The sequence below is a fragment of the Prionailurus viverrinus genome, chromosome C1 (genome assembly GCF_022837055.1).
Source record: "Prionailurus viverrinus isolate Anna chromosome C1, UM_Priviv_1.0, whole genome shotgun sequence".
Lineage (NCBI taxonomy): Eukaryota > Metazoa > Chordata > Mammalia > Carnivora > Felidae > Prionailurus > Prionailurus viverrinus.
Genome location: NC_062568.1, coordinates 197,565,895 through 197,587,041, shown reverse-complemented (window position 1 = coordinate 197,587,041; position 21,147 = coordinate 197,565,895). Strand labels below are relative to the sequence as shown.

General features: G+C 39.9%; 1 protein-coding gene across 4 annotated transcripts in view; it reads left to right on the top strand.

Annotated features, from left to right (window-relative positions):
- The first annotated feature begins 847 nt into the window (after positions 1-847).
- The window catches only part of KDM1A (lysine demethylase 1A), a 62,333-nt gene continuing 42,033 nt past the window's right edge, over positions 848-21,147 (top strand). For 2 of the 4 annotated variants that reach the window (XR_007154815.1, XM_047871185.1), the window contains exons 1-2: positions 849-1,350; positions 9,882-10,047. Coding sequence is in view for 3 of the 4 variants with exons in the window: in XM_047871185.1 (XP_047727141.1) it covers positions 997-1,350; positions 9,882-10,047 (520 nt within the window). In the remaining variant the exon portion in view is untranslated. Of the gene's footprint in view, positions 1,351-9,881; positions 10,048-21,147 lie in introns of all 4 variants that reach the window. The other 2 variants (XM_047871187.1, XM_047871186.1) reach the window with 2 other exon arrangements.

Below are 21,147 nucleotides of genomic sequence, written 5' to 3'. Positions count from 1 at the left end.
ACTAGGTGTTAACATTGCTAAAAAAAAAAAAAAAAAGACTAAAAAAAGAAAGAAAGAAAATTATAGTTTGAAGAGAGAGATGTGTAAAAAAGCAATTGTAGTTGTGTGTAATAAGTTGAAACAAGCTTGAAGAAGACAAGCTGTTCCAGTGTTGGGTCACTAAAGGAGTCCTGGAGGAATTGAAAAAAATAAGTCACCACCACCATCTGCAGCACTAGAAAGAATTAACCTGGAGTAGAAAGAGGTGTTATGTATGGAACACATAGGGAGTGGGAGGAGGTATGAGTGAGTGAGAGCTAATGGGAAGGAGGTCCAGACAGAAGAATATGAACACAGCCCTGGAGGCAACAGCAATCCAGTTTGGACTCAAACCTGGGCTTCCTAATTTCTGTCCATTTTATTACGAGGAAACTCACTTGCTCTCCCAAGATTTCCCATGTCCGAGCCGGACAATTGCGAAACAGTAAGATGACTTACCAGTTACATTTCAATGTTTTCTCCTCACTAGACTTGTAAGCTCTTTGAAAGCAAAAACTTCATCATTAAACCCTTGTCACGTAGTAAGCATTAATAAATATTGGTTGAGCTGACAAGTGAGTGAATGAATGAATGAGTGAATGAATTTATGTATGTATGCAAGTCCCTGGAGGGAATGGTCACCCGCGGAGGTGCAGTGTGGCCCCCAAGCCCTAGGAGCGAGAAGGTGCTGGGGCCAACGCCAAAGGCCAAGGCGACGCTCTAGGAAAGCATCGTGCTCCGTGCCGTGGTGCCGCTCTAGCCGGGAGGATGCCACTCTATGGCAGCGGGGAAAGGCGGGGCTGTGGGCGTCTCGGGCCTTTTTGTCCGGACGCCGCGGGAGCGCGCTCAGCGCGTGCGTACGCCGTGGCGGTTGGCAGCGAGCTACCTGCGCGAAGTGAGGCGAGGCGAGGCTGCTCCGGACTCACGGACCGACAGACAGAGCGGCCCCTTCGGCCGTCGGCGGCCAGGCGGCCCGAGATGTTGTCTGGGAAGAAGGCCGCGGCGGCGGCTGCGGCGGCGGCAGCGGCGGCGGCGGCCGGGACGGAGGCCGGCCCCGGGGCAGCGGGCGGCGCGGAGAACGGCTCTGAGGTGGCCGCGCCGCCCGCGGGCCTGTCGGGCCCTGCCGAGGCCGGGCCGGGGGTGGCGGGGGAGCGCACTCCCCGCAAGAAAGAGCCTCCGCGGGCCTCCCCTCCCGGGGGCCTGGCCGAGCCACCGGGGTCCGCCGGGCCTCAGGCCGGGCCTACCGTCGTGCCTGGATCTGCGACCCCCATGGAAACGGGAATCGCAGAGACTCCGGAGGGGCGACGGACCAGCCGGCGCAAGCGAGCGAAGGTGAGGCGCGAACCCCTCCCGCACGCCGCAGACCCCGGTTGCTTGGCTTCCTCTAGGTTGTCCGGCCCCCGGCGACCCCCACCGCCCCTTGTCTTGGGCCTCGAGCCGCACGCCCACCCAGACCTCGCAGCCCGTCGGGTCTTCACCGCGCCTCCCCACCAGCTGGGTGGGTGGGTGGGGAGAGGGAGGGAGGGAGGGGAAGGGCCTCGCGGGTGTTGAAAGCAGTCTTTGTGCGGGGACCCGGCCGTCTTGGGAAGGGGGATTGGCGGGGAGGGGTGGTTTACTCCTGGCATCTGTACACCTTTTCATTTTCTGGCCTGGGAAACATGGCTCCCTGACGTGGAGTCCTGGCTGGCGCTGTTGGAGACGGGCATCGCCGGTTGGCCCGCGGATGTGTCTGGAGGCCTCTCGGCGGCGTTTTAAGGAGTTTCAGCTGGGCGCGCACTGGGGCTGGAGGGGCATGCTAAAGAAATGGCCTTGGCTATGGAGACCGAAAAGAAGTGCACATTTTTGTTTGTTTTCAGCCCTGCTGGGCGCTAGTTTTCCTCTTTCCTTTTATTCTCTCAACGATCTTTTGACTTAGGGTTGTTGTGTTTTGTTTGTTTGTTTGTTTTTTTGTTTTTAAACCGGTGAGGAAGCTGATTGAGAGGGCTAATGTCCATTAGTCAAGGTGCAAATACCTAGGAAGGAAAAGACTTGTCACGGAACAGAATATACAGACGGCAGCTGCTTCACATCTCTGGGTGCCAGATGCCGTGTGTTCAGAGAGTCCCTTACGTTTTATTTTTGCTCAGCAGCAGTGGGCAGGTTTTGTGAGCCCCACGTTAGGAAATGAGTAAGCCCCAGTTTCAGCAGCTTGGCCAGAGTCACCCAACTAAGTAAGTGGCAGAACTGGAAGCTGCGTTTCTGTTGCGAGGAGGTAGCCTCAGCCTCAGACAAAGGACCACATGGAACACCCAGCTGTGCAGGGCACCAAGGCAGTACCAGGAGCAGACTTTTTAGACTTGGGTTTTTTCTGGAGATGTATCCTTTTAGAGTACATATTTAAAACCGTGCGATTTTATAAGTTGCGCATACAGCTGTAATTCTTAACGTTTATTTATTTTTGAGACAGAGAGAGACAGAGCATGAACAGGGGAGGAGCAGAGAGAGAGAGGGAGACACAGAATCTGAAACAGGCTTCAGGCTCTGAGCGGTCAGCACAGAGCCCGACGTGGGGCTTGAACTCATGGACCGTGAGATCATGACCTGAGCTGAAGTCGGACGCTTGACCGAGCCGCCCAGGCACCCCTAAAAATGTTTATTTTTAAGAGAGAGAGAGAGAGACAGAGCATGAGCAGGGGAGGGGCAGAGAGAGAGGGAGACACAGAATCTGAAACAGGCTCCAGGCTCTGAGCCGTCAGCACAGAGCCCGACGCGGGGCTCGAACCCACGGACCACGAGATCGTGACCTGAGCCGAAGTCGGACGCTTAACCGACTGAGCCACCCAGGCGCCCCTACAGCTGTAATTTTTAAATGCATGTGCCGAGTCGGTGTGAGCTTCTTGAGATGGGTATTACCCAGACTGAGCCCTCAGATTCAAGTGCCCGCTTGAGAGATCTCTCTGCAAGAGTAAATGCCCCGTGCTGAAAGGAGGAAAGGCTTTTGGCGGCTTTTACTGGGTTAGAAGCCTGGGTTAGAAAAGACACAGATGGGAGACTCCCAGCCCCCAGAAATGAGCTAGAGGGCAGAAGCCCGAGCGTTTTTATTTTACTATTTCAATAGAAAGTATGGCTAGAAAGCATGTGGTAAACCATGTCTTAAAAACGTTTATTGAGATAGTTCACATAGGATAAAATTTACCTTTCTCGGGTGGTACGACTGAATGGTTTTTAGCATGTGTTGCATGTGTAGCAAGTGTTGCAGCCAGTACCACAGTCAGTTTTAATTTTAGGACATTTTCATCACCCCCAAAAGACACTTGGACCACTGGCAGTCATTCTTCGTTCTCCACTCCCCTAGCAGCCACTAACCTACTTTCTGTGGATTTGCCTGTTCTGGACCTTTTATGTAAACAGAATCATAGAATATGTGGTCTTTTGTGTCTGGCTTTGGTTATCTTTTCGGGGTTCATCCATGTTGTATTTCCATTTGGTACTTGACACAACTCCATGGCATAATAATATCCCATTGTATGGATATGCCACATTTTGTTTATCCATTCATCTTTGTGGTGGACATCTGGGTTTCCACTTTTTGGTTATGTGTGATGCTGCCGTGAACATTTACGTACAGTGTTTTGTGTGTATATACTCTCTCGGGTATATAGTTGGAGTGGAATTGCTGCATCATATGGTATCTCAGTGTTTTACCCTTTGAGGAGCTGCCAAACACTTTTCCACATCAGCCACACCGTTTTACGTTTCCGTCAGCAGTAGATGAAGGTTCCAGTTCCCCCATATCCTTGTCTTGAGCTCTCCTAGTGGATGTGAAGGGGTGTCTCATTGTAGTTTTCATATGCGTTACACGGATGACTGATGACATTGAACATCTTTTCTTGTGCTTATTGGCATTTGTTGTATATCTTCTTTGATGAAATGTTGGTTCACATCCTTGGCTCACTTTAAAATTGGGTTGTCTTTATTGCTGAATAATCACAGTTCTTTGTGTATGGTGATTGCAGAAGTTTTTTATTTTAATGTCCGATTTATCTTTTCTTCTTTTTGTCCCTTTTGCTTCTGGTGTTTTGTTTTGTTTTTAAGTTTATTTATTTATTTTGATGGAGCATGAGCTGGGGAGGGGCAGAGAGACTGGGAAAGAGAGAATCCATTCAAGGAGGCTCCTTGTGGTCAGCGTGGGGCCCAGCGTGGGGCCCGAGTCCGTGAACCAAGAGATCATGACCTGAGCTGAAATCAAGAGTCAACGGTTAACTGATTGAGCCACCCAGGCACCTGGGTGTTAGATCCAAGCTTGAGTCACACAGGCACCTGCTTCTGATGTTCAATCCAAGAAACCATTGCTTAATCCAGTGTCATGAAGATTTACTTCCATGTGTTCTCCTAAGAGTTTTATAGTTTTAGCTCTTGGATTTGGATCTGTGATCATTTTGGAGTTAATTTTTGTATGTGGTATGAAGTAGGAGTTCAGCTTCATTCCTTTCCATGTGGATATCCACTTGTCCCAGCACAATTGAAGACTGTTCTCTCCCCCCTTTGAATGGTTGGCATCCTTGTTGGTTAGCCCTAAATATAAGGGTTTATTTCTGGACTCTCAGTTCTGTCCCACTGATCAGTATCTTTGTTCTTGTGTCTGTATCGCACTGTCCCGATCACTGTAACTTTGTGTAATAGATTTTGAAATCAGGAAGTTTGATTTTTCAACTTTGCTCCTTTTTTTTCAAGATTGTTTTGGATGTTCTGAGACCCTTGCCTTTCCATATGAATTTTAGGATCAGTTTATCAGTTTCTGAAAAAAAAAAAAAAAAAGGCAGCTGATATTCTGATTGGCATTGTCTTGAGTATGTAGATTTTTGTCTTTGTAATTATCTTGTGTTTATTTTAATTCCCATTATACTGTTTTTTCTATTGTGATTAGCTTTGAAATTCAAAAGAAAAGTGGGTCACCTGTTTATTTGGGGGAGCAACTAAGAAGGAAGAAACTGGGGACACTGACTTATTCCTAGCCAGTCTTGGGAGCCAGAGAAAACAGACCTCAAGGGATAGAGTATCCATTAAAGGAAGAAAAAATCGAGCTGAGTCCATTGTAGTAGATGGGCCTTACTTCGAGAGTTCAGAGGTATATGTAGGGGTCTTTCTGTATTTGTAGTTATAGATATAACAGACGTAGATACAGATGTATTATATATATTATATATATACATGTACATATATATATATATATATACACACACACAAAATTATGTAACTAAAACCAGGTTCAGGGTATTGGAAGGGGTCCATGCATTTGAGGGTCCCTGAAGGTTAAGTTTTGTAAATTTCAGAATAAATTCACCCCTGAGTGTGTATGCTAACATTATGGCAAAATATTTAAGGGTTGGAATTGTTAAGTTGGGCTGGGACTTTAGGGACACTTCAGCATTCAGCTGGCCTTGAAAAGGTGCAGAATTTAGAAAAGTATTCTGAAAAGGACAGACTTTTTGGAATTGATTTTTCTTGCTATGATTCATTTTCCTCAGGAAGATAAACTCTACCTTGTAAGGCTTTTAGGTTTAGATACAATGTAAACAAAATACAGTGTCTGGCTTATAGTAAGGTGCCCAGTAATTAAGTATTACCAGTGGAGAAAGGAAGTGAAAAACACTTGGCATATTATGCGACAAGGTTTGAGAAGCAGCAGGGAGTCCAGAGTGGAAAACTGAATGTTGGGGACAATGGGCAAATGAATTGGAAATGAGGTTTTTAGGAGCAAGATAGGAGCCAGAGGGATCAGTAACGTTTGGGTTGTAGAGTCATGTTCAGGTTATAGACAAACACTAGATCTGTGTGTTCAGTATGGTAGCCACTAGCCCATGTGACTGGTACAACTGATGAAACTGAGTTTTTACTTTTGATTTAAACCTAAATTACCACATGGTAAGTGCTCAATAGCCACATGTGGCTGGCTAGTGCTGCCACGGTGGAAGCGCAGATGCAAAACGTTGCCATTTTCATAGAAAATTGTATCAGACAGCACTACACTAGACTATGAAATGCAGACCTTAAGTGCTAGGACAGTTCAGAGAAAGGAAAAAAATATATTTGTAAGTTTGGAATAGTTAGGAAATAATTTGTGGAGGAAGGGTGCCTTGAATTTTAAGCATTGGATTAACAGAAAAAGCTTTTAGGAAATTTAGGGATCAGTAGAACATTGAGGACTTTTTCATTAGTGTATTAGAAAATGGCTAAAGGTGTAAGTTTGCATAGTTAGAGCCAGAAAGTTTATCCCTGGTTTGAAAAAGTTGGCATTCATCTTTTAAACTATCTGAAAATAACATGTATGGATTTGGAAAATCAGTCTGGCAGTTGTGCCCTACTGAATTAAAAGGACTAAAGATTCAAACAAAAAGACTGGGGCTTTAAGGTGATTGGGAAGTGGATGAATCATTGTAGTAAGGGTGAGGGAGAGACTAGAGATGTAAATTTGAGAGTTGTCTGTGTAAAGGTGAGAATAATTACCCTACTGACTTATATCTGTCTATTGGATATCTTTATGTCCTTGTTTGTAAGTGGTTGTAGAAGTTCCAAAGTCTTTGAGGATTTTACTTAAGGATGAGAGGTTCCCACTCTTTTGTGTTCAAAGTATCTGTTCCTTTGCTCAGGGGAATAGTTTTTATTTTTTTATTTTTGAGAATTTGTACGATTCTTTCACTTTTTTATTAAGTTGAGAACTTTTTTTTTAAGCTTATTTATCTTGAGAAAGGGAGAGAGTGTGTGTAGAGAGAAAAGAAAGCAAGTGGGGAGAGTCAGAGAGAGAGAATCCCAAAGCAGACTCTGCCTGCCAGTGCAGAGTCCACTGCAGGGCTCGAATTCACCAACCCCAAGATCGTGACCTGAGCCAAAATCAAGAGTCCATTGCTCAACCTACCGAGCCACCCAGACACCGCCCACTAGAGGAACTTTTCTTTGTAAGTAATCTCTACGCCCATTATGGGACTCTGAACTCACGACCCCCAAGATCAAGAGTCACACGCTCCTCTGACTGAACCAGCCAGGTGCCCCTCTTTTTTACAAAATAAAACTTTATATGGAAAATTTCAAAATAAAGTACTATTTGCCTGTCTTATATTCAGTTTAAATTTATAACCCTTATTTTAGTTGTCAGGGTTTCAGAAAATGAGGCTTTTTTTTTTAATAGAGCCAAATTTGAGAATGGAGGTTAAACTTAATAGTTGTAGTCTTATTTAAGTCTCAACCCAATTTTATTTCTGTACTTTGTTTATGAAGCATTGTGAAGACCCAGTGCTTGATAAGTAGTACAAAAGGTTGTTTTTTAGCTTGCCTAGCCATTTCAGGACGCTGCCTTGGTTGAACAGATTGCAGAAGAAATGTCATTCTTAGGTCTACCCAAAATTTACCTAAGCAGTACAAGTTCATGTGTTGTTGGTCTCCAAAGTACTAACACGTATAAGTGTGTATTTAAATGAAATCCTGAAGAATTTTAGGGTTCTGTGGAACACAGATGGTTTTTTCTTGATATTATTGTTTTTAAATACTGCCTTTAGATATTTTTGCTCCTACTTCTAGATATTTTTCTACTCTTCCCCCCTAACCCCCCAAAAACTAAGAACTCTGTATTCCTTCTTAGTAGCTACTACTTCATCAAAACGTTGGATTAAACAATGTTAAAAAGATTGTTTTTGCTGCAAAACTTCTCAGTAACTTTAATGTGCATTGTGGTTCTCCTAGAGGGGGCCCAAACTTGATCATGGATTCCTTTTTCCTTCAAATGGTATACTGTCTTGTGGAACATCCTTTGGAAAGAGCTAAACTACTGCAGTAGAAAGGATCTTACATTATTGTTTCAGAATTTGTTCCAGTAGCTACATGGAAGCCCAGTTCCACAGTAGGCGCTTGTGAAGTGATTATTGATTAAATGGATGAGATTGATGAGCAGAGGATTAAAGAGCTGAATCTTTGGGGGTAGGGAGGGGTCAAGCACTATTGAAAGCTGAAAGAAGAAAGGATACTGCATACTTTAAACATATATTACATTTTCTGACCCCTCTCCCTCTTTGAAACTTTTCCCATGCTGCTTTTTTGCCCATTGTCCTGAGGTTTGCTCCTACAGTTTATCTCAATCAAGTAGAATGAAGTTTAGTGTCTAGACTTCTGGAGGTTTTATTGTAAAATCTTTCTGTGAGATGATTTGCCTGGTAAGAACCATTAGTTTGCAACTGGAATTTCAGCTTATTAAGTGCAGGAAGACTCTCATTTATAATTGTTTTCTCCATTGTGATCATGTACTCCGTGTTTCATATTTGATAGATGAATACTATTATTTGTGTGTTTAAATAAGAATCTTAGAGCATGGGTCAGAACTGTTCAATTTATCCTTAATTTTTGTTTCCATTTTCTGACACAATCCCTCTTACCTTCCCTAGCCTAGCCACCCACTCCCCTGCCCACCTGTGGTCATGTCATTTAAAAAAAAAGAAAAAGATATAAAAGCAGCCAGCCATATGGAACTATTTCAAAGATATTTCAAAAGTTAAAATAGATTACATTTGCTGTAATCCACAGGACTATTAATTTCAGAAATCTAATAAGTTAGGTACATTATTTGTGGAGACCATACTGTCTTTGCTCTGTCTCCATAGCTAATAAATTTTTATTTTATTCATTTTATCTTTTAATTGAATCTGAATAGAGAGCTGTTGTTTCTGTGGCTTTCTGGAATGTTTTTTAAGGGTGGGAGTCACAGTGACATTTTTCCAGTGTTCTAAAGTTGGTGACTATTTGTAATACCATATCATACATTTTGGTAAACAGGTCCATTATAATCTTCCCTATCCTAATGGCTTTACCCCTGATAAGGCTTCCTCTTTCTACTTACTACCTGGTTCTCTCCTTTACACTTAGAATATGAATTAGTAGTATGACCTGTAGTCTCCATTTCCGTTTCACTTCTTAATTTGTTATATTAAGGTTTCTTTGCTCTCATTGTTCAACTCTCTTAGGTCAACAGTTATTATTTTTTAATGTTTATTTATTTTGAGGGAGTGGGGGAGGGGCAGAGAGAGGGAGGGAGAGAATCCCAAGCAGGCTCCTTGGTGTCAGTGCAGAGCCTGAGGCGGAGCTTGATCACATGAACCGTGAAATCAGGTCATTGGTTATTTTTTAAGCAAATGTACCTTTTCATACTTTGAATTTGACTGTTGCCATTTGCGGTTTTTATTACCTGCCATTTTTCCCCATTTGGTTTCTGGAATTTTGCTGTTTTGCCATGGAATAGAAGAAGTACAGGCTTGACATTTGACAGACTTGTTATTCTAGTTGATTATATTTTTATCTCAGGGTTATTTTAGTCTTTTGTTGAAACTTCTAGTGTGATTATGATGTATACATACATATGTATAGATATGCCTACAAACCCACACACACACACACACACACACACACACACACTCACACACACACATTTTAAAAGGTTTTAGGAGTTGTAAAAAGCCTCAGATCCATTGCTCTAAATGTCAGTACTATGATGTAAAATTGATAGGTTGGGGTAAATGTGAACCGACATGAGATTGTTTCATGAGAGATTTTAGGGTTTTGTTTTGTTTTATTTATTTAAGTAATCTCTGCACCTAGTGTGGGGCTTGAACTCATGACCCTGAGATCAAGAGTCCCATGCTCTTCCAACTGAGCCAGCCAGGTGCCCTGAGATTTTGTTTTTAATAACTACCTATTATGGTCTAGCTTGTTCCTTGTTATTTACTTATTTCCCTTAAAATTTGAAGTTAAAAAGCCATTCACATTCACTGTTGGTTCCACATTAAGTCCCTGGTTTTAGATGTTCACTGTATTTAGCTTTCCCTGGTATAATCTCCATATAGGTAGAGTACAGAGAGATGGATGAAAGCTTGGCCAACCTCTCAGAAGATGAATATTATTCAGAAGAAGAGAGAAATGCTAAAGCAGAGAAGGAAAAGAAGCTTCCCCCACCACCTCCTCAAGCCCCACCTGAGGAAGAAAATGAAAGCGAGCCTGAAGAACCATCTGGTGAGTAATAGTAACCAACCAGTTTTGTTTTATCCTGAAAATAAGAGTAAATGAGTTAAATCCTATTCTACAGTGTTATTTATGTCTTTATCTTTGGTTTATATTCTGATATTGGCCATGTGTGTCAGTAGTGCGTGTATGTATGTGTAAATATATATGCACGCACACATACATGCATACATACATATGTAGTTATACTGAAACTTTGTGTGTGTGTGTGTACATATATAGAAGGAAAGTAAAAGATGGGGATGGAAGGATAGTGGCAGTATAAGGCACTCGGAAAGTTGGAGAAATAAACAATTAGAGAAAACATACAGAAAACCAAATCCAAAGAACCAAACCCCTCAGATTTATCTCTGATTAGAGTTTGTAGATAGAAGGGTTCAGAAATTACTCTGGTTAAATCACATATGTATCACATGGTTAGATACTTTCTGATTAAACCCTCAGAGTGGGGATCAGTTTTGAGAATATCCCAGTGAACAAATGTAAAAATATATTATGAGGTCAAAAAGAAAAGGCCTAAGTGCCTGTTACCGTTTAGTATTGAGCCCTCCGATCAAAGGAATGGTAGAAGAAAAGGCTATGAAGAGATTCTAAACTCACACAGTCTTCCTATGACAGTGGAAAGATTATTGGAGACTATAGTATTGGTTTCAGAGCTTCAAACATCTTTAAGGAATTCTCACTAACATCCCCTCAGATTGAATCCTACTGAGGATACCCAGAGCAAGTAGGGATACCCTTCTGGTTTGGATAAAGCAAACAAAAGTAGAGTCTTAATTTTTTGTATCTTCTGTCCTTAATGGCATTGCATTAATTCTTCTTGACTTTGAATTTTTACTAAGTTCTTCTTAAAACACATTTTATATTTCTGTAGCTCCAGGCCCATTTACCTCTTCAATTCTTGTGGTCCTGTATCTTTTAAAAATAGAATGTTTGTTTCAGATCCCATCTGCTATATCTTGCGTGACTTTCATAGGTACCCAGATACAGACATATTTAATTTGAGAAGTTTTATCTTTTGTTTTAGTTTTTTTTCCCCCTCCTCTGTAATGTTATATAAATCACCACATGTTATTTGAAATAATAGGGTTATTATTGATGTATCACTTGAGAAAATTACAAGTCAGTTAAATTAATTTAGATTTAGAATTTATCAAACAGATTCTGGCCAAAACTCTCAAAAATTAAAGCTTGTAATTTTATAGTAATTATAATAAAAACACAGTTTGAGAACATTGAGAACAAGATGATTAGATTCTGGGTTCAGTTTATCTTAGGAATCAGGGTTTTTCTAAGAATGGCTTTCCCAAAACTTTCTTAAAATGACCTCTTGGGCACCTATTGGGAGTGGTATATTAACTCTGGAACTAGTGTCCCTGAGGCAAATGCAGCCTTCCCTGTACCTCAGAACACCTCCTCTCTTTTTGTTGGTATTTTTTTTCTTTCTAGTCTTTTACATTTAGCTCTCTTCCTTTCTTTGTGTCGTTGCCTCCAACTCCTCCCTTGATTCTCTACTCCTTTTTCTTCTGTATTCTTTGGTTCTTGCCTTTCTCTTCTTCTACCTTTGCTGTAGACTTTCTGGTGAGGTACTGGGGAAAAGTCTTTTGATATCTGTGATAGGTCAAGAGACTACTGATTTCTTGGTTCAAAAGCTCTAAGTATTCTTCAGTAGATGTATTTTAGATGCTGCCTCACCCTCTTTTTTTGTGTGACTGTCAGTGTCTCCAGTAAACAACTGACCTAAGTAGGTACCAAGTTAGTATATACTCTGAACATTTTAAACCTGGTATTGGTGTTTTCTTTTTCATGAAAGAGGTGTTTTATTTTGTTTTTTTAATTTGTTTTTCCATAAATGTCAGGCATTGTTGCCCAAGAAGGAAATATCTTATTAAAGTGATCTAGGATTTGGGGAACTGTGTTTATGGTATTATGTTCTGGCTAAATTTTTATCCAGTGGTTTAGTTTAAATAAGTTATCTTAGTATTTGGGGGAAAAGTTAAAGTTTCTTAAGTTTAGAATATCTTCAGTGCTTAGAGATGTGTTGATAACAGCCAAAACTTGCAATATATTATTTGTGATTCTGAAAATAAAATTATTTTTCCTTTAAAACAACTTGAAATTTAAAAAAAATTTCTGGGGTGAATTAGGGAAGTACTTTCCCCAGTAAAGTAGTGGCAACTTACTGGCCTGTGTAATTTAGAATTAAATGGGGCCCTAATAGTGAATCATAAAATACTATCAGGTGAATTCAAGTATTTAGAAACTGTCCAGGGACTCCAGATCTCCTGTCTTATCAGAACTAGCTCTTTCACTTGAGTTTTCATTCAAAAATTGAACAGAACCATTGTCATATGGGTATCTTAAGGTCTTTTGAGAGAAGATGTGGGTCTTGTATTTTACCAAATCTTTTCTTCATCTCAGTCATTTTAGATGAGAAATTAATTTACTCTCTTTAAATATGTAAGTAAGGTTTGAATACGTTTCATTTTTACCAGCTTTTAAGTTTGTTTGGAAAATTTTGCTTTGCTTTCCACGATGTTGAGAATAAAATATTTTGTTAGCACAAGGTTTTGCAAAATCCGTTGGGTCAGATAATATTACTGGAGAAGATTCCTTTAGGAGAATTCTGAGAGGAGGCCAGAAGGGTAGGTTGGAGCCTTCATTACAAGGCTAAGAAATTTGAACTTGTCCTTTAAACACTGAGAGGATCTGGTCAGGGTGGCACTGAGATATTTTGTATTTTGAGTGAGAGGCGTTGTACAAAATACATTTTTTGGAAAAATCAATCTGATGTGCTCTATTAGAGTGAACTAAAGAGGTAAAGAGACTGGCTGGGAGAGATGATTTTGGTTGTTTTGATAATCGAGTTTAGTGAATTTTGGTCAATGGAAAAATCTCAATATCAAAGTTGAACTTTTATGGAAACGATGTTGGTTTTGTTGTTTGTTTGGATTTACGTAATTGGGAAGTTCTATGTTGTGGCTTAAAAATTATTTTTATATTTGTTTGCTTTTGATGATAACTGAATGTGGCCTGTAGTCCTATGGTAGTCACATGAGTAAATAACATATTTTTCATGCTAAGTATTGCTGCTTATACTTAAAATTAAAGTTTTCCTAAATGTTTCTGTGTATTTTTACATTTATACACTTCTGAATGTGTTTGTTTTAACAAATGATGGATTTATTTGGTTTCCTAGTACCTCATCTATCAAGATAAAGGTGTTTTTTAAAGTCATGCCAACTGAACCTGAAAATGTCCTTGGAATCGTGTGGTTATTAGTAATGTCAAATAATATGGGAACATCTATAAAATAGAGTAAAAATCTCAGTTGGTCTTTACTGGTTTCGATACCACTGTTAAAGTGGCCTTCTGTTAGTGAATTTTTTTTTTTTTCCTTTCTTGGCTCAGTTGTTATCCTGTGTATGTTTGATTATTCCTCAAAGACATTTTACTATATTAACTAATTTGTTAGCACTTAGCTTTTTAATTTTAATGCAAAAACATGATTTTTTTCTCCACTGCCTTTCAGCAGTTGAAAATTTTCAGAAAAGTCTTACTAGTAGTTTCTGAATTTAAATTTTGTGTTGGATGGCTGTTTAGGAACTCTGGTTTGGGAAGATATATTTCATTTTGGGTTAGAAATAGCTTAGTTGTATAAAGCTTAACACTTTCATGGAAGCTTGCTTTAAAACAATAAAATGAAATTTGAAATTGCTATTAAAATGCCTTTCTCAAGATGTTAAGTTAATGAATTTCTCAACAGAAATATCAGAAGTATGTTTAAAAATACATATATGTGGGGGAGCCTGGGTGGCTCAGTCGGTTAAGCGACTTCAGCTCAGGTCATGATCTCACGGTCCATGAGTTTGAGCCCCGCGTCAGGCTCTGTGCTGTCAGTTCAGAGCCTGGAGCTCGCTTCGGATTCTGTGTCTCCCTCTCTCTCTGCCCCTCCCCCACTCATGCTCTGTCTATCAAAAAATGAATAAATGTTAAAAAAAAATTTTTTTTAATATATATATGTAAAAGCACATGCATATGTCTGTGTACCAGTTTTCCAGCCTCAGTGGTATGCAAATACTGTAATGAAGCTCAAAGGCTTACGTCAAATTATTGGTTCATTTTGTTAGATATAGTTATTAGATATGGTTAGCTGATTGATGACAGCTCTGTATTATAATCTATTTTATTGAATGACTGTAGGAAGAATCACTTTATCTCCTTGTTTATATTCTTTTAAGAACACATAATAACTCTTACAACAATGTAAATAAAAGAAAGTACCTGCCCTCTCTTCTGTCTTACATGGTAATTTTGGGGGTGTGTGTGTGGTGTGTGTTTGAAAGAGATGTGGGCTGTTTAATGTACAGAAATCATTGATGTGAAAGATTGGTATGACCAAAAAATTTTGTGGTTTTAATAATTTTGGGGCCCTTTTCATGTAATAGTCCTATTGTCGGTTGAAAGAATATTTCACAAAATCACATGAAAGGAGATGCAACATAAATTAGTAAGAATACTAAATTATATAAAATAAATAGAATATGTGTATGGGTAGAAAAGTTTAAAATCCAGTGAAGTTTGATCACAAATACTATTAAAATGAAAATATTTATGACAAAAGATTGATGACCAGATATTTTATGAATTGCTTATTCAGTATAGCAAAAAATCTAAAAGGTAGAATCTTTTGAACTGTCCTTTACAACTTAGTATAATAATAGAATTTGACCAGAGAAGAGCTGAAGATGGATTTGCTTACTTCAAAAGAAAAAAAAGGGCGCCTGGTGGCTCAGTCGGTTGGGTGTCCAACTTCGTCTCAGGTTGTGATCTCATGGCTCGTGGTTTCGAGCCCCGCGTCGGGCTCTGTGCTGACAGCTCGGAGCCTGGAGCCTGCTTCGGATTCTGTGTCTCCCTCTCTCTCTGCCCCTCCCCCGCTCACCCTCTGTCTCTCTCTCTCTCTCCAAAAATGAATAAATGTTAAAAAAAAATTTTGGGGGGGGCGCCTGGGTGGCTCACTCGGTTAAGCGTCTGACTTCGGCTCAGGTCATGATCTCACGGTCAGTGAGTTCAAGCCCCGCGTCCGGCTCTGTGCTGACAGCTCGGAGCCTGGAGCCTGCTTCAGATTCTGTGTCTCCCTCTCTCTCTGACCCTCCCCCCGTTCATGCTCTGTCTCTGTCTCAAAAATAAATAAACATTAAAAAAAAAAAAATTTTTTTTTAATTTTTTTTAGAGGAAAAAAAATAAACGGTGGCCTAATACTTAAGTAACAGTCCTTATATTTTCATAGTTCTTTGTTCTTAGGTGCTGTGAGGCAGTCATACTGAGGTATTCAGTAAAGTCCTGGGTTTGGCGGCATGGCTAGTTACGGTCAGAGTTTGGTGAATAATTTTATCATGCCATAATTATTTTCAAGTGGCTTATCCCAGGCTTTTCTCTCTGATTTCTCTTGTACCTTCAGGTGCAATCAGAGAGCAGGTGTAACTTGCAGGTTTCCTGAAAATGGACTCGGATTACCTCCACAGGGAGAATTATAGAATTCTGTTACAACCCCATACCCAGCAGGAGTCCCTCTTTTGTAGATCTACTAGAAGTTGTTGGGAAATTCATTCCTAGATTGTTTATGTTGCCATTTTGGCCTGCTAGTGTCAAATAAGTGCCTGAAATCACTTTATTTCTCCTTATATGAAATATGATGCATACATTTAGAAAGGAGACCTAGGATTACTTTTCTTGCCCCCTCCCCTTTTTTGTATAGCATCATTTCAGTGTTCTGATTTGGAACTGTGCTTCAGAATAATTTACTGGAAGACTGAGAAAAAAGCGCAGATTAATTCAAAATTTTTATATTTTGAGAGATAACATTTGGACCAAGCTATATATTTTACTATGCAATACATGGTCCCCACTCTCAGATGATTTATAGCCTAGCAGAGATACAGATGTGTACATAAATCTGTAACAAAAGGTAAAATGAACCTGAAATATTAAATTTTAGTATAAAAATTTGGAGGAACTTGGAAAAAGAGTGGGACGAAAGTAAGTCTTCCTAAATTTTTGGCTTACTGGAAGAATTATTTTTAAAAATAGTGTGGAAGTGAAAAAAAAAATTTTTTTTAAAGATTTTATTTTTAAGCAATCTCTACACCGGTCTTGAACTCACAACCTCAAAATCGAGAGTCACCTGCTCCACCAGCTAAGCCCAATGCCCTGGAAGGGAATTTTTTTTTTTTCCCTTAAAGAAGACAGATGGCTCCCTTACTCTTTATTTTTATTTATTTATTTTTTTAATTTGAGAGAGAGTGCAAGCTGGGGAGAGGGGCAGAGGGAGAGAAAAAGAATCCCAAGCAGGGATGGGGCTCGATCTCACAAACTGAGATCATGACCTGAACTGAAATTAAGACTCGGACTCTCAATCACCTGAGCCACCCAGGCGCCCCTGGACAGGAAATTTAAAGAAAAGAAAAGAAAAGAAAAAGTGGAGACATTTTCTACGCAAAGTAAGATTGCCCCAATCTTGGCAGTTCCTCATTGACTTTATTATACACCCGTTAATTGTAAAACTACAGTGCTTTGTTCCTGGCATGGTGCTGCGTTCTGAGGGTGCAGCGCTGAAGACTAGGTCTTTCTGCAAAGAATTCATAGTCCTCTTTAGGGTTACAAATTTAATAACTGGCTACAATGAAGAAACAATATGATAAAAGTGTATTCAAAGTACGGTGAGAACCCAGAAGTTGTTTTTAAATGTTTTTCCCCAAATTGGATTTTGGAAGTTTTACATGAAATGTGAAGGAACTAGGCTTTTATGAAGCAGTTGAGATCCTTGATTCTTTTTTTTTTTTAATTTTTTTTTTAACGTTTATTTATCTTTGAGACAGAGAGAGACAGAGCATGAACGGGGGAGGGGCAGAGAGAGAGGAGACACAGAATCCGAAGCAGGCTCCAGGCTCTGAGCCGTCAGCTCAGAGCCCGACGCAGGGCTCGACACAGGGCTCGAACTCACAGACCGTGAGATCGTGACCTGAGTTGAAGTCGGACGCTTAACTAACTGACTGAGCCACCCAGGCGCCCCTGAGATCCTTGATTCTTAACTGTTAACTGCTTTTGGCCAAAACCACTGAATCAAATGCTACCAGTTTTAGGTTCAGTCTTTGACAGATTGAGCTGCTTTTAATGATTTCATTTCACTGATTGATTAGGTTTTTTTTTTTTTAATTAAGGCAAATTAGTAATTTGTTTAGCTGAGCAACTTTACTTTTATAATTTCCTTTCTTTTTGCTACCATCCTTTTTTGGTCTGCTCATGATATAATAGAACAGATACTTTGTCTATGAGGATTTTCTCATCTGCAAAATGGGACTTGATACGAGAGATCAAAGGAGAAAATATAAATTCCACTTTTGTGTACAAACATCTTGTATTTATTAAACACAGACTTGAACTAGGAATAGGGTTAACAAATGTTAACATTTTGCAGTATTTGCTAATTACGGTGGCCTCAAACATTTGAAGATAGGGTTGTGTTTTTTTCCTTTTTTTTTTTTTTTTTTTTGGCATCTTCTGATGTGAAGATAGAAGAACACATATGATTAATTAATGCCTAAGAAGTCAAATCTCCCTGTAGCAGTGTAGACGCAAATCATACTGAGGTTGGGAAGAGCCTCTGATTGTGGTTTGGGAAGATACAAGATAGCCAGCATTCTGAGAAATTTATTTGAGCAGGAAAAAGGTATTCTCTTGTTGAAATTAATTCATGATTATCAGTTGAGAAAAGTTATTACAGTTCTTTTAATAGCAGGTCCAGGGTAAAATTCACTATTGGCCTTTTTAGAAATAGGTGAGGAATACCTACCTGGCTGGCTTGGTGAGAAGAGCATGTGACTCTTGATCTTGGAGTCCTGAATCCAAGCCCCACGTTAAGCGTAGAGATTGCTTACATACATAAACTTAAAACAAACAAACAAACAGGTGAATAACTAGAAAAGTAAGCTTTGTTGTTAACTACTCAAATTCACATTAAGCTTGGTAGTCGAGCAACATAGCATCTAAATTGTAAACTTTCTTTGGAACATTTTGAAAACTGAACTATAAGCCAAGATTTTACAACAAAATAGGTGAGGAAAATCCCTACTATGGAATGTGGAGGGAAATAGCATATGAAAAAGTCCATTCTTTCCTTTGGCTTCTAAAAGCTTTGCTTTCCTTTTTAGCTTATAGGGCTTTTATTTTGTATAGGATTTCTGGTACTGAGGTTTCTCACTTCTACTCCAATGTTAAAAAGTCTTCAGGTGTAGATCAGCAGTGCTACTGCTCCTCCAATGGTAAAGGGAGAAAATTTTAGGCAGGTTCCTACCTTAAGCAGCACCCTTTTCCTGCTTTCTGGGCCTTGATGACAGTATAACACTAGGATTGCTGTTCTAGTTGGAACCCATAGATTTCATTCTGGATAATTTTGTTGGAGAGTATTGATCAATGTTAGCTGTGTTAACTGCCTATGATGTGCTTCAAAGGAATGCCTGAGGCTTTCCCTTTAGACCAGTTTCATCTATCTCAGGGAACCCAATTCACTTGCTTTTGCATTTCTTTGAACTGCTGTAGATCATTTATTCTGTCCAGAATCATAGTCAAAAAGTTAGGAAAGGGATGCATTAAGAGCAGTGTATTTGAGGTTATTTTTAAAGCCACCTTTCACTATGGAGAGGACTGGAAGGCAGCAGGAAGTGGTTATAGTCACCAATAACTTGCTACCTTTCAATTATTTAAAAAAATTTTTTTGAAACTGTGGCTTTCCTTATGAGATTAGTCATACATTTAAAACTGCTTCAAATTCTCTGACCCTATTGTTACCCCCATGCTATTTTAAGATTTTTTTTAGGGGCGCCTGGGTGGCTCAGTTGGTTAAGCGTCCAACTTCAGCACAGGTCATGATCTTTCTGTTTGTGAGTTCAAGCCCCGCATTGGGCTCTGTGCTGACAGCTCAGAGCCTGGAGCCTGCTTCAGATTCTGTGTCTCCCTCTGTCTCTGTTCCTCCCCCACTCATACTCTGTCTCTGTCTCGCTCTCAAAAATGAATAAAAACATTAAAAAATGTTTTTTAATATTTAAAGTGTCCCCTCTCTTTCTGTCCCTCCCTTCACCCCCTCGTGCTCTGTCTTTCTCTCAAAAATAAACATTAAAAAAAATTTTTTTAAGACTTTAAAGTTTTAGTCCTAAAGTTCTAGTCTTTAATTACTTTAAAGACTGAGTAATTAAGTAAAAAAATATTTCCATTTAATTTTACCTAAATTTTCCCTAAATTTTGCATTTGGTCCACTGCATTACTACTCCTGACTTAAAAGAACTTGGAGCCATCTTGAAAGTCCCTTATCCGTTTTATCAAGTCTGTTGTAAAGTCATGTAACTTCCTGTGCATAGCTTCTTTGACTTGTTATTGTTATGCCCTATCCACTTTCATTGTCATCTTTTTATTCTAGTGAATTTCACTTGATATCTAACTTAATCGGCCTTTCAATTGGATCTCCTTTGTGTAGGTCACCTTTTTTCCTGTAATCCATCTGGTACAAAGTGACCGGATTAGTTTAATTAAAGTATCACTTGTTTTGCTGTTTTCTGTGACAGGTCATACAGTTACCCCATTATTAAGATCAAGTTTAGGTTTTGTCACTGAGGGTGGCCCCTTTTACCTATCCTGCTCTCCCACTTCTGTAAGTACTGTGTCATTCTATACCATGTCTGTGCTTTTCTCCTTGCTTTTATAAGTGTTCTAGACCATATTGGTGGTTTGACTGCCTCCCAGTATATCCAGACCTCTGTGGATTTATTGACAAAAGCTTCCCTGATTCCTCATCTGTATTAGCCTCTTGTTTCCCTTTTTTTAAAAAAAAGTTTCTTGGGGCGCCTGGGTGGCTCAGTCGGTTAAGCGTCCGACTTCGGCTCAGATCATGATCTCATGGTTTGTGAGTTGGAGCCCTGCATCAGGCTCTGCGCTGACAGTTCAGAGCCTGGAGCCTGCTTTGGGTTCTGTGTATGTCTCTCTCTCTGCTCCTCCCCTGCTTGCACTCTGTCTGCCTGTCTGTCTGTCTCTCTTTCTCTCTCTGAAAAATAAACAAACATAAAAAAATAAAATTTAAAAAAGTTTCTTTGTGGATATTTTTTTTTATCTTTCCCCAGGTAGATTATAAGCCCTTTGAAAGTAAGTATTTAACCTGTTCCACTTTCTATTTGTGCTTGGCAGTTTTGAGATAGGTATTTGGTAAACATTGAATTAGTGAAATTATTAAAATATAAACTGAGGTGTTAATAAGAGCAGAAACTTGTGTCTTTTTTTTTTTTTAATTTTTTTTTCAACATTTATTTATTTTTGGGACAGAGAGACAGAGCATGAATGGGGGAGGGGCAGAGAGAGAGGGAGACACAGAATCGGAAACTGGCTCCAGGCTCTGAGCCATCAGCCCAGAGCCTGACGCGGGGCTCGAACTCCCGGACCGCGAGATCGTGACCTGGCTGAAGTCGGACGCTTAACCGACTGCGCCACCCAGGCGCCCCGAAACTTATGTCTTTAAAGATGTTTTAAACTTTAAAGATTTTTCCCCCTCTGCTAACATGTCAGGTTTGATTGAAAACAAGAGCTTGGCAGTCACTTTGTTCTGTAAATTTGGTAAATTTTTGATTAAATAAATTTTAATAAATTGTTGTGTTTTTTTTTTTTGTTTAAAAATTATTGCTTCCCAGAAGAGTTAGGAATTTCTCAAATTGTGTACAAAGTTATCAACATGAATATGATTTCAAGAAACTAAATAGTCACGGGGTGCCTGGGTGGCTCAGTGGGTTGAGCATCTGACTTCGGCTCAGGTTGTGGTCTTGCCCTCTGTGAGTTAGAGCCCCATGTCTGGCTCTGTGCTGACCACTCAGAGCCTGGAGCCTGCTTTGGATTCTGCCCCTTCCCCGCTCATTCTTTGTCTCTCAAAAATAAATAAGCATTAACAAGAAACTAAATAGTCACAGTGTGAGTCTGTTGGTCAGTATGTACCTGAGAACAACACGTCGGTGATCCTGCCCTTCTTGTTGTCAGATAAAAAATACTTGAAAGTCA